An 18,202-nucleotide genomic window follows, 5' to 3' on the forward strand; every position below is an offset into this window, starting at 1 on the left:
GGGTTTGAACCCACAACCTCAGGGTGCTGAGGCTGTAGTTCTAACCACTGCGCTACACTCTCTGGAAACAAAAAAAAAAAATTTCTTAATGAATTCTGTTAGAGAAAACAATTTGTAATATATCATTTAAAAACCACATCTTTCTGTGAAATTTTTTTTTTTTAAGTTACAGAAATTCAAACTTGTAACTTTTTCATATTGCAATAATAGGTTAAAGGGTGTGTGTGTGTGTGTGTGGGGGGGGGGGGTCTTACAGTAGAGTTCCAAAGCATTCTGGGATTAATTTACTAACAGTTAACACACATTTATGCAGGTTCTACTTGATTAAACTCTGCCATAATCTCCCCCGACAAATTTAGGGCACAGACCATAAAAGTCTAGTCTTGCTTCCCAATAACTGGAGTTGTCATCGAAGCTCGCTCTAGTCTTGATTCTTGTGTCACTGCCATTTACAGAATCCAGAGTGTAGAAGTCTGCATAGCTTTAGTCTTACTTCCCAACTTCATGTATGGCTTTGATCCATAATAGTTAAATTAACAGGTTGATACACGTGAAAGGCAATTCTATAACTGCTTGCCTGCAGTTGCACGCACCTTGCAGGAAATGATATTTTCCGTTTTTGTTCTTATGTACCAGTATGTTCTGTCTAATGTTTTAGGTTGCCCAGATTTTGCAAGATCAACCTTCCCCTTATGCAGGCATTCCTTACTGAAACAAGGCAGGCTAATGGCCTTGTAAGAATAAAGGCTTTGTTTTACTCAGCCAGTGTTATCATCTGATTGGAACTGCTCTGGAGATCAAAGCACATTTCCCACCACATCTTGCAACCCACCAGGAGGCATCTAACTAAATGTATTTTTCTGAGCAATTATGTGTTTCTCCACTTTTTAAAGAAATTCTCGAACTATTAAAATCATTGCACCTTTATTTGAGAGTTAGATACAGGATATACTCCTGCTTATTGATATGTTTCCTGGTTCTTGCCTTTCAGGACTTACTAATCAAAGTAGTTTACATAAAAGCAAAAGCAAGGAATGCCAATATAGTGACAGGAAAGAGAGAAAAAAATTGAGTGAGGTCTTTCCACATGGGCTGCAATTCACACAACTGTGACAACTGTCACTTTGCAATTGTCCATATAACTTAGAATACTGTTTCATCATTATTCCCTTCAAACATTACAATGGAAAAGGGTGGCTTTAAAATGTAAACTTTCCGAGATTGAGCTCTCATAATTATTGTACCTGAATGACTTGTATTAAATCATTTAATAATAATAATTTTATTCTTATATACCGCCAAAGCCATGGTAGTTCGAGGCGGTTTACAACAAGAAGAGATGGACAATCAGCAAAAAAATAATTACAGTGATATCGTCAAGTACATGTGGAGAGGGCGGATACAAGTTGAGTGGGAGTAAGTCAGAGCGATAGACAGAGTAGAGGCGTCGTGTAAATATAGGAAGTGTACATGGTAAGGCATTAAGAGTTCTTGGTTACAAATTGGTTGAACAGGTTTGTTTTAACTAGTTTTCTAAAGTTAAGATAGGATGAGGCATGCTTAATGATGTTACCGAGCCAACCGTTCTGTTGGCCTGCCTGGAAGGCAAGAGTTCTGTCCAGATTTACTGTGTTTGGTTTTGACTAGAGGCTTCCACGGGGACAAATTTTTTTCCCGTCCCATTCCTGCAAGCTCCGTCCTCATCTGCACAAGCCTCAAACACTTTAAAAAGTGTTCGAGGCTTATGTGGTTAAGGCAGAGCTTACAAGAATGGGACAGCAACAAAACTCACTGGGACGGGGAAATTGAATTCCTGTGGCGATGGGGAAAACTTGTCCCCGTATCTCTCTAGTTTTGGCTAACATATGCTCATCTTGTCTATTAGTAACCTAAGAATTAGGTACTTGGAATTTGCACTGTGCTCTTACCCTTGTCGGTGCATCCTGGAGTATCCAAGCATTCTGAAACATGCCACCGAGGAGTCTGCACCAACAAAAGAGAAAAGGGCATTTGACAACTTGGGCAGTATCCTTCGTAAATAGGTCGTACATTCTGAGGACTGACTTTGCTGCCATAAGGTCTGTTTTGCTTGGCTGAACTTGTTACGCTTTCCTGAGATGATGATAGAAGGTTGTCCTCTTGTTTATTCAAGTTAATCTTGGGCTCAAATACGCTTTTCTCATGCTTTTCGTTGTTTCCCAAAGCCCTTTTACGTTTTCTATTACCACTTTTTCTTGATGTACATTCACCATCATTCGACTTCTTGCCAGCCTGAATTAAAGAGGGAACTGGATTATGTGCCGATTTCTGCTTCCTAATTGATTTATACTCCCAAATATCATCTTCCACCAATCCATACTCTGACATGTCAAAAACTAAAATGCACCATCAAAAAAAAAATAAAAAAATATATATATATACATGTATAAATTTTAAACATTCCTATATTGACATGTTCTAGAGCAGGATATATCTCTGTATACAGTGTGGTGAATTTCCAAGTTCTTCATTAGGCCAATAAGTTGTAGCTCAAACGCATTCATGGTTGGAGAACTGACAGCTGGAATGGGCAGGCCCTGCAACAAAAAGGAATGCCAATAAATGTAACCTAAAAAATAGTACTGTAGTAGTAATCCAAACATATTTATAAAGCGCAAGAGGCGGTCATTGCTTGAAAGAGCTTACAATGCAACTATGACAGATACACAGGACAAATGAGTTTATATATGCTACTGCAGTGGGGAATTACAGGGGACTTGAGGTTGATAGGGAAGGGGAATTTAGAAAGAATGACAAGAGATATGGGTGTTTTACAAATTGGCAGGATAGGACATAGAATTAGGTCACAAATTTACTTTTGCTAACTATATGCTGGCCACATTCAGGTACAGGAGGTATTTCTCTGTTTTTACTTCCAGCCCGAGGGCTTATAGTCTAAGGGTCTCATTTACTAACTTGTAAAGTAGTTAATAAGAGAGACTGCTGGGGCAAGAGGCTAGAGAAACTTGCCCACCGTCAGTGGGATTTAATTTCTGGCTTTTATGGTTTTCAAGCCAATAGGCTCCTCCCTGTGTATTCATTATTGGTATATTTTATGCTGATGATTGTGACCCAAAGAAAACTCCCTTCACTCAACCTACAGTTCACACTATTGTTGCAGGTCCACAGTTTTTTCACCCAGTTGAGCTGCTTTCAAAGGTTGGTTGCCAGCAATTGTAAGAGTTGCAGATTCGGAGGGGAGGGGGGCTGGTTTCTGATTTTTGTCTGGTTTGCCCCCAGTACTATTTGCCGGGTGCAATAAAAGCGATTATTGGAAAACAGTAACGTTGGCGAAGCAGCACTTTGAAAAGATTTTGAAGCTGTCTCTTGCCCTCTGTGGTCAAGGGGTTTTGGATTACAGCTGATTACATAATCAGCTGTAATCCAAAACCCCTTGACCACAGAGGGCCATATGGCCTTTTTAAAAAAAAAAAAAAATATATATATATATATATATCTTTATTGATTTTCAAACTTCTGGTGATTAAGGCAACCTGCTGGGCCGCCGTGGGGGCGGACTGCTGGGCGGGATGGACCTCTGGTCTGACCCGGCAGAGGCACTGCTTATGTTCTTATGATAGTGCAATACAACTAATTGAACATAAAATACTGCATAAAACGCACTATTAACTACACAAGTAGTATTCAGAAGTATCAAGTTTATTTAGAAATTTTATAAACCGCCCAATCAACCTTCTAGGCGGAGAACATTATGTTAAAAACATATCTGGGGTGACTATACATCCTTTGGAAACAACAGTCATAATTCAAAACATAAAAAACAATTCAAAGACAAACAGAAACAAGAGGGGAGGAAGGACAGAACTACAATTTATCAAGTAAGAAAGAGAACATATAGGGAAAGAATAAAAGGGAGGGTGTAAAAAACAACAACCCTAAATTAAAAAATAATAATAATTAATTAAAACTACGTAGCCCTAAAAAGGGCATTTGAAAGCATCAAGGAAAAGAAATGTTTTTAGTTTTGTTTTAAAATGATTAAGATTTGACTCTTCCCTTAAGTGGACAGGAATATTATTCCAAAGAGATGGAGCAGTGACAGAAAAGATGGTTGATCTCATTGTACTAATAAACAATTATTTTCTCCCCCCCCCCTCACAATCTGATCTCTTCTTAGGAATGTATGAAAGACATCACAGCTCCATAACTCCACCGGAAGTCCGGGTGGGCTACATTTACAGGAGCGGGAGATGTCCAGCAGGAGGGACCTGGCAGCCTTCCTGCCGGTGAACTTTTGGGGGGAAGAGGTGTCCAGTAGGAGAGATTGGGTATCTCTCCTGCTGGAGAACTATCAGGGGTCGTGGCGGGTGCTGGGCAGGATGGACTGGGCATCCCTCCTGTTGTGAACATTCGGGGGGGGGGGGGGGGTATTGCAGTGGCTGTCAGCAGGAGAGATTGGCCATCTCTCCTGCCATGATCATTCAGGGGGTGGGTGAGGTGTCATAGCAGGTTCTGGCAGGAGAGATTGGGCATCTCTCCTGCCAAGATCATTGCGGGGGAAGGTGGGGGGACACTGTTCCACGATTCTCTAACCGGCGCTTATGACAGATGCCAGTTAGAGAATCATGCTTTTAGGCGAACGACTGGTCCCTACCATGTCTAAAAGGTCTTGTTTTGGGTGTTTGGGACTAGGGCAAATTTTTTTTTTTCCCAAGAATAGGGCTTAAAGGTAGATGTAGTGGTAGTCTGTTCTTTGAGATTCTGTGTGGAATGTTGCCGCTCTTTGGGATTCTGGAGTCTTGTTGCTCTCTGGGATTCCGGAGTCTTGCTGTTCTTTGGGATTCTGTATGGAATTTTGCTACTCCTTGGGTTTTGGCCAGGTACTTGTGACCTGGATTGGCCACCGTGTGGACGGGCTACTGGGCTAGATGGACCATTGGTCTGACCCAGTAAGATTATTCTTATGTTCTAAATCATTTGGTGTCGTCTTTTCATCTGATAACCCGGGTTCATCCCCCCCACCCCCATTGTAGATGAGCGGCTCTGTGCTCTCCTCCCCCCCCCCCCCCCGTTCTTCTGTCCAATCCACTTACCACCACTAAACGCAAGAATTGCAATGCCATTGCCGGGTTGGGGGGGCCCGGCCAGATTTCCCCGCGCGCCCAGCTCCTCGTGCCGGCGTGGACTGACGTTGGCAGGCGCACTTTCCACACGCCCCTTAAAGCCAAAGATTTCAAACTATAATAATAATTAAAAAAAAAAAAAAAAAAGTCAACAGCTGTCATCCCCTTAAGGAACCAAACGGGGCGTAAGAAACGCCTTTGTAACCAGAGTTAATTTTTTGTTTTTTAACTGACCCGAGACCTGATTTGGGCGGGTTTCGGAGAGGGGTTCTGTCTGAACCGTGGCTCAGGGGATTCGGACAGAGCCCCTCTCCGAAAATCCCCCCAAATCAGGCCCCCAGCCGACTTAAAGCCACATCATTTTATTTATTTTTTTTTTTTAAGCTCTGGTCGCGCACCCCTCACTCCCACACGCGGAATCTGCGGCGCCGAAAGCGCAGGCCGGTACACAAAGGGGCGGGGCCTAGACATGGCGGCCTCCTGCAGCCTGACGGACTTGCTGCCCCTGCAGGCCGCGCTCGACTGCGCCCTGCCAACCGCCGCGTCGCGAGCCGAGCGGGAAGAGCTCGTGCGCGGCTACCTGCTGGAGGTAGATGGGCGGCGGCGACAGCTGCGCGTCCCCGAGTTCGCTCAGGGTAAGGGGGGAGGGGAGAGGGCGAGGCGCGCCTCGGGAGTAACTTTTGGTGGGACCAGAGGAGCTGGCTCTGGGGGTGAGTGTGTGGCGCAGGGGTTAGAGCTACAGCCTCAGCACCCTGAGGTGGTGGGTTCAAATCCCATTCTGCCCCTTGTGACCTTTAGTAAGTCACTTAATCCTCTCATTGCCCCAGGGACACTAGATAGAGTCTGAGCCCGCTGGAACAGATAAGGAAATATGATGAAACTAGTGTTTAAGCCCGTTACATGAACGAGTGCTAGAATAGATGTCTATCTCTTTATTTATTTATTTATTTATTTCTCTCTCTCCTTGGCCGCTCGCTGTCTATCTGTCTGTCATTGTTTCTCCCTAGCCCCTTGTCTGTCATTCCCCTTTCCCTCTCCCCCTGGCCCCGTTGTGCCATGCCTGCCTGCTCCATGGCCCCCTTCTGCCCCCCCCTCCCAGAACAAAGCATGACTGCTGGCTGCCCCCCAGCAAACCCCTTCCCCCAAAGCAGCTCCCTTTCCCTCTCCCTCCTGGCCCTCTGTTGTGCCATGCCTGCCCGCTCTGTGACCCCCTTCCATTTCCTCCCTCCATCCCGGCTTCCTGGTGTCTTCTGGCCTGCTCCTCTTCAAAGCAGCCTGCTGTCTTTCATTCTGTCTGTCTTTCTGCCTGCCCCCCCCCCCCCCGTCTTTCTTTTTGTCTGTCTCTCTCCCTGACCCCCTGCCTGTATTTCTTTGTCTCTTCTGGCCCCCTTCTGTCTCCCCCTCCACTTCCCTGAGCAGTAGCAGTTTTTTTAGCAGCATGGTAATTTTTACCTTGTAGCAGCCACTGGACACCCTCCTGCCGTTCCTCTAAGCAAACCGCCATAGCAACTGACACCCTCCTGTCGTTCCTCTAGGCGCCAGGTAACAGGACACAAACTGCAGCTAACAGGGGACAAACCGCCAGCGCCCCCTTTGAAACCGCCGTTGAAAGACCTGCACGTGTTTGAAGCCGGCCGTGAGGTGTCAAGTAGAATACTGCCACAGAGGCACACCTCACGGCGCCAGGAATCACGATGTTGCAACAGCACATGCGCGCTTAGGGTTTTATTAGAGTAGATACCTGAATGTAAACCATTTATGATATAAGTGGTATATAACTAAATAAATTGAGCACTCTCCCCAATATTAAACAAACTCCTTGACTACGTCCAGAGAGAGGTAATTTCCGTTGAGTTTAACACCCCAATCGATTTGAAGTGTTGGCTCCCATGGGTAAAACACGCACATGCGTTTTTCTTTAATGAGTGACTTTAAAGGACGTGGAGAACCAAAATGGGTCAACATAGAGATTACATGAAAGATTTACAGAAAAGTCATCTAGGATGCCAGTATTTCAAATGATCGGAGTAGGATTACCAGACGGCCAGGAAAACCTGGGCATTTCCTCTTTTTAGAGGACTTTTGGAGACCCCTGCCTTAAACCTTACCAAATCCTTTGGGGTTTTCCAGCTTAAATACACAACCTTGCATTAAATCTTAGCTGCCAAATTTCACACCATTCTTCAAGCTTTGCTAGGTCCTTCCTCATGTTATTTACACCATTAAGGGTGTCTACTCTATTGTAGATGTTGGTATCGTCCACAAAGAGGGAAACCTTACCTGACGGCCCTTCAAGAATATCGCTTACAAAAATGTTGAAAAGAACAGGCTCAAGAACCGAACCTTGAGGTACACCACTGATATCATCCCTTTCCTCGGAGAGATCTCCATTGACCATTACTCTCTGTCACCTTCCACTCAACCAGATCTTGACCCAGTCTGTCACTTTGGGGTCCATCTTGAGGGCACCCAGTTTATTTATTAGATGCCTGTATGGAACACTGTCAAAGCCTTTGCTAAAATCTAAATACACTATATCTAGTGCACTCCCTCTATCCCAGTGGTCTCAAACTTGTGGCCTGCCAGGTCCTATTTTGAGGCCCTCGGTATGTTTATCATAATCACAAAAGTAAAATAAAATAATTTCTTGATCATATGTCTCTTTAACTATAAATGACAATATTATTATTAAGACTTAGCCAAAAGGAAAGATTTATAAACTATAAAGAGTTTTACCTCATGCAAAATTGTCATTCCTTTAATAAGACATTAACGATTTTTTCTGAGGCCCTCCAAGTACCTACAAATCCAAAATGTGGCCCTGCAAAGGGTTTGAGTTTGAGACCACTGGTCTACATGTATGAAGAAATTTATAAGAACTGATCAACTTTGTCTGACAAGACCTACCTATAGTGAATCTATGTTCCCTTGGGTCCTGTAATCCACTGAAGTTCAGAAACTTCACTATTCTGTGTTTTAAAAGCGTTTCCATTAATCTACTTACCACAGAAGTCAAACTTACTGGCTTGTAGTTCCTCACATCTTCCTTATTTCCACTTTTGTAGAGAGGGACCACATCCGCCCTTCTCCAGTCGTCCAGTACCACTCCCGATTCTAGAGAAGCATTAAGTCGCCAGAACTTCCCTAAGTTCCTTCAAGCACCCTTGGATGTAAACCATCTGGCCCTAACACACTGTCCACCTTCAGTTTAGCTAACTCCTCATAAACACAATCCTTTGAAAATCGATCAGGGTCTACTACAACTCTATCATTGTTTGTGTTTGTCTTCTGTGGTCCTGCTCCCGGCACTTCAGCTGTGAACATAGTACAGAAATATTTGTTAAGTAAGTCAGCCTTATCTTTATCATCTATTACATATTTTCACCCTTGAGCCTCACAATGCCACTTTTGCATGTCTTCTATCAATAATATTACGTTACATTACATTAGTGATTTCTATTCCACCATTACCTTGCGGTTCAAGGCGGATTACATAAGAATTGTCATGATATTTAGAAGTACATAATAATAATAATAACTTTATTTTTCTATACCGCCATAATCAAACGACTTCTAGGCGGTTCACATTGAAAGAAGGCTGGACAATCAGCGAATTACAGAATGTATGAAGAGAAATGTTACAGAAGAGAATGGAGTTACATGGGGAAGGAAAATATGAGAGGTTGGAGTTACCTGAGAGATTTCAGTAGGGATTGCAGCGGGGAAATAACCTAGTGAGAGAAGGTCATCTGTTTAGGTAATAAATTTTGTCGAAGAGTGGTTTTAATTGATTTTCGGAATGCGTTGTAGTGCTGTTTGGCTTCATTTATGCAGTTTCCCAGCCAGGATTGCTGTCTGTTTGCTTGGTACATGAAGGTTCTGTCCAGGAAGGATTTGTATTTGCAACCTGTGATCTTTGGGTATGCAAAGATGTTTTTGTTTCTAATGATTTGTGTGGGGTTGTGTAGAATGAAGTGTGTTTGCAGGTAGGAAGGTGCTAGACCCCAGACTTGTTTGAAACAGATACATGCAAATTTGAATAGTATCCGCGCTTCCATTGGTAGCCAGTGTAGTTTTTTGTAATAGGGGCTAATGTGGTCTTTTTTTCTCAGTCCAAAGATTAAGCGAACCGCAGTGTTCTGTACTAATCTTAATTTTTTTTACTGGTTTTTGTGGGATACCCAGGTAGACAATGTTGCAGTAGTCCAGGAAACATAGGATCAGCGACTGCACCAGTAACCTAAAGGATGTTGTGTCAAAGTATTTTTTGATAGTCCTTAGTTTCCACAGCGTCTAAAAGCATTTCTTCACCAGTAAGTTTGTGTGGTCAGCCATTTTTAGGTGTGTATCTAGTGTGATACCCAGTATTTTTATGGTTTTGGATATTGGATATTCATGGTCATTTATTTTTAACGATGTTCTCGTTATTTTGTCATTGGGGCTTGCTAAAAAGACTTTTGTGTTTTCTGTGTTTAGTTTCAGTTTGAAGTTGGTGGTCCATTTTTCGATTTCTATCATTGCGTGTGAGAGGTTATCTATAATTTCATTTGTGATGTCATTTAAGGGGATTAGGATGGATATATCGTCTGCGTATATATAGTGCTTTAAGTTAAATTTTTGTAGTAGGAGACCTAAGGATGCGATGTAGATGTTGAACAATATGGGTGATAGTGGGGAGCCTTGGGGGACCCCCGACGGGTTTTTCCATGGGTTGGAGTAATTTCCATTGCTGGTTACTCGGTAGGATCTGTTTGTTAAGAATTCTTGCAACCATTTCTTTACCTTTCCTGTGATTCCCATTGCATCAAGGCACAGTAGCATGATTTTGTGGTCTATTAGGTCGAATGCACTGCTGAGGTCTAATTGCAGGATCAGTGCGTTTTTGCCTTTGCTGAAAAGATCATAGAGGTGGTTTAGTATGGAAGCTATGACAGTTCCTGTGCTGTATCCTTTCCTGAAACCTGATTGGTGTTCACTGAGGATGTTACATTTGTCTAGGTAGTTTACTAGTTGTAGGTTGACCAATCCTTCCTGTAACTTTGTGTAAAGGGGAATGGGTGTGTAATTGGATGTCAGTGCTGTAGAGTTTTTCTGATCTTTGGGGATAGGAGTGATCAGTCTGTGTCCCGTGTCCTTGTTTAATGTTCCGTTTGTAAGGGCGGTTGTTAGCCAAGTGAATAGTTCCTTTTTGAAGTCTGGTGGGGCAACTATCATGATTTTAGGGGGACATTCCTCGAGTAGGCAGTTTGATTTGGTGTATTTATTGAATAAACTTAGGAACTGATGCCAGTTTGGGAACTCAAAGTGGTCCCAGATCATATCTGCTCTGGAATCCTGATCGTGGGGTTCAAGGTAATGAAGTGTATTGGTTGTGGGTGTGGGTAGAGTTGCTCTTAGGTCTGTGATTTTATTTTTAAAATAGCTGGCTAGGGTATGAGCAGATGGGGTGCTCTCATTGTCCTTTTTCAGGATTTGTGTTGTGTCTGATAGCGTTTTTACTAGCTTGAACAATTCTTTACTGTTTATTTTTTCTGTGCCTATTTTTTTGTGCGTAGTGCTTTGTGCGTTTTTCTTTGATCAGATTTTTGTATACTTTCATTTTTTGTTTCCAGTTTGTCTTGTCTGTTTGTTTGTTTTTTTGCCAGATTCTCTCCAGTTTTCTTAGTTCCTGTTTGTTGGTTAGTAGTTATAAGTCAAACCATTCATTTGGTAGTCTATCTTTCTTTTTGTATGTTTGGTATGGAGCTATTTAGTCTAAAAGTTCTTTACTAAATTTTTTCCATCTTGTTGGGAATTCCTGTATTTCGGTGGTTGTGGGACGTAGCTCATAGTGAGCGCAGAATTCAGTTGGGTTTATAATACCACGACTGGTTATTGTTTTCGTATTTTTGCTTTTGTATTTCAGTTGTGAACTCTGTTTTTGCCAGCGTAGGTTGAAGTTGCCAATATAGTGGTCTGACCAGATGCATTTTTCCCAGGTCCCTGTATAGTATTATATTTTTGGGTCTAGGGTTTCTTTATGAGAGAAGGTAATCATGTCTAGTTTGTGTCCTTTTTCATGGGTTATCTCTGTGTCTGGAGTTGGAAAATCGAGTGACATTAGGAAGTTGGCGATTTCGGTTACTTTTGGCTTTCCCTTTTGTTCTAGGTGTATGTTTATGTCCCCCAGAAGTAGATTGTATGATCCTTTTAGGGTATTTACGGTTAGGAATTCGAAAAATTCTTCTCTGGCGTTTGACCATTTTTTGGGTGGGATATAAAAAAGAGTAGTAGTAGTAGAGTATATTCTTCTAGTTGGGCGTAGTGATTTTGCAAATTAGTATTTCTAGGTTTTCTGAGGTTTTGAAATCTGTCTTGATGTAATCAAAGGGTTCTTTTAGTATTATCGCTAGACCTCCTCCTTTTTTCCAGCTTCTTGATGGTGGGAGTATTTTGTATCCCTGTGGTAGGATTTCTTTCATGATAATGTCTGTGTTAGAGACTATCCATGTTTCTGTCAGAAACAGGAAATCCGGCTTTGTTTGCAATATCCAGTTGTTTATTATGTGTGCTTTGTTTCTCACGGAGCGGGTATTAAGATAGTATCCCTTAATGTTTTCGTAGCTGGTTGGGGTTGGAATTTCAGAATATGTTAGCTTTTTTAGGTTTCTGTTATTGTTTTTTTTCCTGTATGGTTTGTGGGGTTTACGGGTGGTGTTTATCGCTGGGATTTGAAGTGGGCCTTGTTCTGGGTAGTTTTTTTTGGAGTTGGTGGGAGTTTGTTGATTTGGTTAGTTTGGTTGGTCTGTGCCAAGAGGGATAGGTATGAATAGGTTGAGGGGAATTTGTCTTCATTTCCCCAGCATCTAGAGTATATTAGGTACAGTATCCCTAGTAGTAGTTGGTGTTTGATAAAAATTGCCATGTTGTATGAGGTGTAGTGAGATGTAAGTCGTATCAGGTAGAGATGGGCAGTATCTGTAATTATGTAAGTGGTAGTTGTTGATAGTGTTGTCTAGTTAGTAGTTGGTAGAATTGTCTAGTTGGAGATAGTAGGTGGTAACAGGGAGTAACAGTCTGTACTTATAGGATTGTCTAGTTGGTAGTAATAGGCTATACTTACTGGTTGCCTGGGTGACAGTGGCAGGTAGTAGCAGGCAGTAACAGGCTGACTTACAGCTGTATATGCAGGTTGTAGCTGTTTTACATGCAGTAACAGGCTAAACATGGCGGTAACAGTCTGAATATGCGGAGACAGGTTATAACAGGCTATATGTGCGGTAACAGGCTATACATGCTGGCTATAATTATAGATTATACAGGCAGCTGCTGGCTTATCCTTTTAGTGGTAGTAAGGAGTACTTATCGTGTGGTCTGGGTTTCAGATGTTTCATGCGTACGCTTCGCAAAGGCACGTGCTAAGGCGCACGCGCCTTTGCCGTGCGCCTTAGCTGGCATGCCGCATGGCTGTGCGCCGTTGCCTTGGCCCGATTTTGGTTTTGCTGGACGGGAGGGGCGGAGCTGGCTCACACACCCGGCTGGGGGGGCAGTTTTGATTGAGGCTCCGTGGAGGAGACGGCCCCGATTGAATATCGCTGCCGATTGCAGCTGTGGGAGCCCGAAACAGGCTCTGTGGAGGAGCCGGCTCGGTGACTCTGAACGCTGCCGACTGCAGGTTCAGTTGTGGGCTGTGCTGTTCCCTTGGCTCGATTTTGATTTCGCCAGACGGGAGGGGCGAAGCTGGCTCACACGCTCGGCTGGGGGGGGGCAGTTTTGATTGGGGCTCCATGGAGGAGTCGGCCCCGATTGAAGATCGCTGCCGATTGCAGCTGTGGGAGCCCGAAACAGGCTCTGTGGAGGAGCCGTCCCGGTGACTTTGAACGCTGCCGACATTTTCTAATTTACGAGTAGATAGTATTGCAGGTGAAGCTTGGGACGTGCCTGGTTGTGTTATATTGGTTTTATGTATTTTTTGAAGAGTAGGGTTTTTGTTTCTTTTCTGAAGGTTTTGTAGTCTGTGGTCGAGGATAGCAGATTTGTGAGTTGTCTGTCCAGTTTCGCTGCTCTGATGGCCAGTAGGTTGTCATACAGTTTTCTTCATTTGACATTTTTGGTTGGCGGGTGTGTGAATAGTGTGTGGGTTCTCCTGTGTCTGGTTGAGGTGGATTGAATTAGTCGATTGTTCCAGTAGGTTGGGCTGTTTCCGTTTATAGCTTTAAATAGTAGGCAGTGGAATTTGAAGTGTACTCTTGCTTGTATTGGGAGCCAGTGTGAGTCGTGTTATGCCTCTGTGATGTGGTCGTATTTTTTCAACGAGTAGATGAGTCTTTGTGCTGTGTTTTGTATTGTTTGTAGTTGCTTTATCGTGGTCACTGGGCAGGGGAGATATAGTATATTGCAGTAGCCTATTAGGCCTAGGATTAGAGATTCTACCAAGAATTGGAATTGTTTTCTGTCGAAGAATTTTCAAACTTGTCTTGAGTTTCTCATAATTGCGAATGATGTTTTTATTATTTTGTTGCTTTGTGGTTGCATGGTACAGCCTGTCTATCAGCACTCCAAGGAGTTTAGCGTGGGTTGAATGGGGTATGAGATTGAGTTTATTACTAGGTTTGTTAAGGTTGGGGTTTTGCTGTTTTCAAGGAGGTTTTACCATGTCGGCTATTTTTTTTTTCTTCCATTTGCATCTTTGCTTTCCTGACTACTCGACCAGCTTCTCTTAATTTTTCCAGATATTTTAGCCTGTCTTCTTCTTTTTGCAATTTTTTGTAGTTTATGAAAGCTAACCTTTTTTTCCTTACCTTTGCAGTTACTACTTTGACTTACAAAATGGTTTATTGCCTTTACAATAGCTCCTCTCAGTTTTGTCTACTGCTTTCCTAATTCTTCCAGATGTTCCCATCCAGACAATTCCTTGACGTAATCCCCCTAGAACCTTTACTATTGAATGAGCCCTCTCTACACTTGTTTTAATATTAAATCACACCATGTGGTGATCACTGTAACATCAGAAACACTTTCCCCATTTGTAAGCACTAAGACCAGTAGTGCTCTATCCCGCATGGGTTCCATTACCAACTGCTGGAACAGTTCTTGTAGAGAATCCTGGATCTCCCTACTTCTAGAAGACCCCACTATAAGGATATTCCAATCAACATCTGGCATGTTGGAATCACCTATTATTGTCTTTTTACAGCTATATTCTGAATTAGAGAATGACACGGTGGCAGTTACCCGCGGCTAGCGGTCACCGATCGCGCACGGCCCCCTCCCTACCTACCCACGGCCAAATCTATCTTCCTCCCTCCCCCTTACCTTTTGTGGCGTTTTAGTAAAGAAACTTACTGAAGCCGGCGAAGCCTGCCTGCCTGCAGTTGCGTGTGTGTGGGCGGAAGCTTCTCTGACGCAACTTCCGGCTGCATCAGAGGAGAAGCTTCCGCCCACACACATGTGACTGCAGGCACATGCAGGCAGTCTCCACCGGCTTCAGTAAGTTTCTTTACTAAAGCGCCACAAAGGTAAGGGGGAGGGAGATTCTTGGTCTGCTGAAGGGGGGTGAGGTGGCGAGAGGGAAGGGTGGATGCTGCGGGGATGGGGCGGTGAAGGGGACGGCGGGAATGGGGCGGTGAAGGGGACAGTGGTCTGGGGATGAGGCAGTGACGGGGACAGATTTTTTTTCCCCATGTCATTCTCTATTCTGAATGTCTACTATTAATCTGTGTTCACTTCTGTCTGTGAAGAAGGCCTGTATATCGCACCAATGTAAATATATTTACCATTCCCTCTTTCTAGATTGACCCACAATACCTCTTCCTTACCCTGAAGGTCCTGCAATTGTATGGCTTTAACATATAATGCCACTCCCTCCTCCTTTTCTTCTTAACCTGTCTTTCCTGAACAGATTATAGCCTGGTATAACTATATCCTACTCATGGTTCTCCGTGAACCACGCCTCTGTGATCGCCACTGAATCCAACTCAGCCTCTTCTATCATAACCTCTAGATCCAGAACTTTGTTTCCCATACTCTGAGCATTAGTATATACGGCTTTCCAGACATGGCCCCCTTTTCCCTTTTGTGTAGAGGTATTTAGTGATTTTTCACTTACCTGAGGGCTTAAACTCACCAGAGGGCTTTGATCACCCTGCCTCAAAGCCTTCTTCAGTAGGTTAGCCAGTCTGCTGCTGAAAACACTTCTTCCCTTTTTTGATAGATGCAGACGATCCCTGCTCAGCAGCCCTTGGAAAATCATCCCATGGTCCAGGAGGCTGAAATGCTCTTAATAACACCATCCACGCAGCCATGCATTCATCTCCAGGATGTGAGATGCTCTGTTTAGGCCTTTACCCTCAACAGGGAGGATCGATGAGAAAACCACCTGCACACCTGACTGCTTCACCTTCTCTCCCAGAGCCACAAAGTCTCTTTTGATATGTTCAGAGATGTACCTAGCAGTACCTTTAGGTCCAACATGGATGAGCAGCATTGGTAATAGTCATTGCTGACATGAAATCGTTCTATAAAATCATTTATTGATGGGAAAAGCATTCTGGAAGTTACTTTATTCTCTCATTTTAGGACTATTGTGGTGCTCTTTTCTCTGGTTTTTGAATAACAGGTATGAAGTGGCTACAAACTGTTCAGGCTACTCTTCCACTATTGCAGAGGTACTAGAGGGGTTCAATGTCTATGGATGTTACATGTCTGCCCCTCAAATTCATCCAAGAGATTGCCTTTGTAAGGAGGTAAATAAGGGATGGGGAGGGGGTTAATGTCTCCAAATTACACTTCTCCCTCTGTATTCGCGGTTTCAGCATTTGTGGTTTCGATTATTTAACGTTTTTTAGCTTGCTGGCTCCTCCCCCCCCCCCCCCCCCCCCCCCAATTACATCAACTTGCATAGAGAAATCGCTGATTCAAGCGTTTACAGAGAAAATCGCCAATTCCTGGAACTTTCTTCGCCGTGTTTTGCCTCTCCTTCAGGAACAAGCCAGGTCTCCCACCATGTTATTTGCGGTTTCACCATATTCACAATGGTTTTTAATAGAAAACAGCAAATAACATATGAAAAATTTATTCACGGTTTTTCTGTATTTGCGGGTCTGTTAATCCCCTATCACAGTGAATACGGAGGGAGAGTACTCATAAATGAAACCTTTCATGCCATAAAATAGTTTTACTGATTAGCTTTTGTGAATTGTTCCAGAGTTCTGGGGCCGGGTTTTCCTTTTGTTTCAATCCTTGTTTTGTGAATTCCAGGTCTGGAGTGGCTAAACACTGAAGGTCCCATTTCTCTCTATGAAGACCTTCATGGAAAGGTGGTGGTGCTGGATTTCTTCACCTACTGTTGCATCAACTGTATGCATCTGCTGCCTGATCTCCATGAGCTGGAGAACACATTCTCTGCTAAAGGTATCTGTGCTATATGCATTTTTTTAAACATGGTCTCAAGCAGAGTAGCTAACTCCAGGTCTGTACTGGGCACTAAACATTGGCAAGACCTCGGTGCTGTTTGTGTCCCAAGTTAAATCTGCGATTCTCTTAAAAGTACATAACATAAATGTTTATTTATATACCGCAATAGCCTTTCGGTTCAAGGCGGTGTACAGGATAGTAAAAAGCATCAAGGAACAGTAATTTTTAACAAATTAGAATACAGTTTTACAAACGCATGAAAAAACAATAATTGAAAAATTGAGGTTAGTGATGGGATAAGATGATGAGTAAAAGTTGTCTAGTCTTGGGTCAACAAGGGTTAATTTAAAACTGGGTGGTCAGATTTGGGGAAGAAGGGAGATTTCAGGAGCTTTCTAAAATGCATGTATGATGTAGAAGAACGGACCAGATGACTCCATTCTGGATCTTTAGAAGCTGATGAATCTCTTATGCGAGAAACCTTTAACAGATCCATCTAAGTAAAGGTCTGTCTGTACTTTTCCCAGCAGTTCCAAAAGGGTTATGTGTATAGCATGCATAAAATAGAACTGTCTATTTTAAGCAAATCTTCTCTCTATATCCAGTTAGTTAAATCTCCTAAAAATGCCACCCTCCCCCACCCTTGAATTCCTACCTTTTGGACATTCTTGATCTTTGTCAAGCTTTTCTGCTAAGGTCATTCTCAAAGCTAATCACAAATGCATTAAATTAATCCACTCAGAAACTCTAATCTACAATTTGTCCATACTAACACAGCAACCACAGTAAAACTTGCAAAAGTAAAATAAAAAAAAGATTACCGTCTCTAGTGCAAGTTGGATTTGTGAGGTGCTGATGAGTAAAATTAGGTTTAAGTTTCACCAAGGTCAGGAAATACCTATTAAACACTTCACAAAATGCCATGTATTTACCTAAAAGGGACACTGAAGACAGGTTCAAAAGACTAGTTCCTTCTAAAAATGTAAGTCTGTAAATTCTTGACTCCTTTTTATAATAATAGAGTAATACCAGATCTGGTACTTTTAAATGCAGTGAAAGTGCTTCTGGTGGCTAAGTAGGTGCCTTGCTGATAACTTGTGACCATTAAACAGTATGGGTTGATATATGAGCCAGGGTGGAGAGGAGCTACAGCAAGTGGGGATACTGGTGTCGCTAGGTCATCCCACATTACCCCAATTTTGAAAAGAGTTGCACCCTCTCTATCCAGGTTCCTCCAGTTCTGGATCCCAAACATCTTTGGTTGCACATTAGTAGCTAGGCACTGATCATGCCCTTGCATGTTTTCTCAGCTACTTCCTTCTCTCCGAGGTCCTTCTCATCAGCAGTAAACTGCATATGTTCCGCTCGTGGGTCTGTTTTTTGGTATCAGTATCTGAGTACTTAACTCTGAATTTGAGTTCTTCCTCCTGCAGTATTGGCTTATTTTTTTCTAATCCTCTTTTTCTTCTTCTCTCTAAAATTGTGTCATTATATTTTCTCCTTGCTTGGCAGCCGTTTCCAAAACAACCCACGTGGAAGTGTAGGCAGACTTTTTTACAACCTCAGTTCTTGTGTATGTGGGGTCTATTTCTAGCTTCTCTGGTTGATACATCTGTCAGTTTTCTCCTCCTTGCTCTCTCAATCTTGGTTGCGTAATCTGGCTGAAAGATGCTGCTTTTTTGAGT

The 18,202-nt window shown here is 42.9% G+C and overlaps 2 protein-coding genes across 5 annotated transcripts in view; one reads left to right on the forward strand and one right to left on the reverse strand.

Moving 5' to 3' along the window:
• The window catches only part of DCLRE1A (DNA cross-link repair 1A), a 60,067-nt gene extending 54,434 nt beyond the window's left edge, over nucleotides 1-5,633 (reverse strand). For both annotated transcript variants that reach the window (XR_004539164.1, XM_033941352.1), the window contains exons 1-3: nucleotides 5,522-5,633; nucleotides 5,094-5,238; nucleotides 1,929-2,576 (exon numbers count right to left, since the gene is read on the reverse strand). Coding sequence is in view for 1 of the 2 variants with exons in the window: in XM_033941352.1 (XP_033797243.1) it covers nucleotides 1,929-2,367 (439 nt within the window). In the remaining variant the exon portion in view is untranslated. The remainder of the gene's footprint in view (nucleotides 1-1,928; nucleotides 2,577-5,093; nucleotides 5,239-5,521) is intronic.
• The window catches only part of NHLRC2 (NHL repeat containing 2), a 204,559-nt gene continuing 191,875 nt past the window's right edge, over nucleotides 5,519-18,202 (forward strand). Inside the window, exons 1-2 of one of the 3 annotated variants that reach the window (XM_033941353.1) lie at nucleotides 5,519-5,833; nucleotides 16,362-16,514. In XM_033941353.1, the coding sequence (XP_033797244.1) occupies nucleotides 5,593-5,833; nucleotides 16,362-16,514 (394 nt within the window). In that variant the 5' untranslated portion in view covers nucleotides 5,519-5,592. Of the gene's footprint in view, nucleotides 5,834-7,335; nucleotides 7,473-16,361; nucleotides 16,515-18,202 lie in introns of those variants that run through there. The other 2 variants (XM_033941354.1, XM_033941355.1) reach the window with 2 other exon arrangements.

The sequence above is a fragment of the Geotrypetes seraphini genome, chromosome 4 (genome assembly GCF_902459505.1).
Source record: "Geotrypetes seraphini chromosome 4, aGeoSer1.1, whole genome shotgun sequence".
Classification (NCBI taxonomy): Eukaryota; Metazoa; Chordata; class Amphibia; order Gymnophiona; family Dermophiidae; genus Geotrypetes; species Geotrypetes seraphini.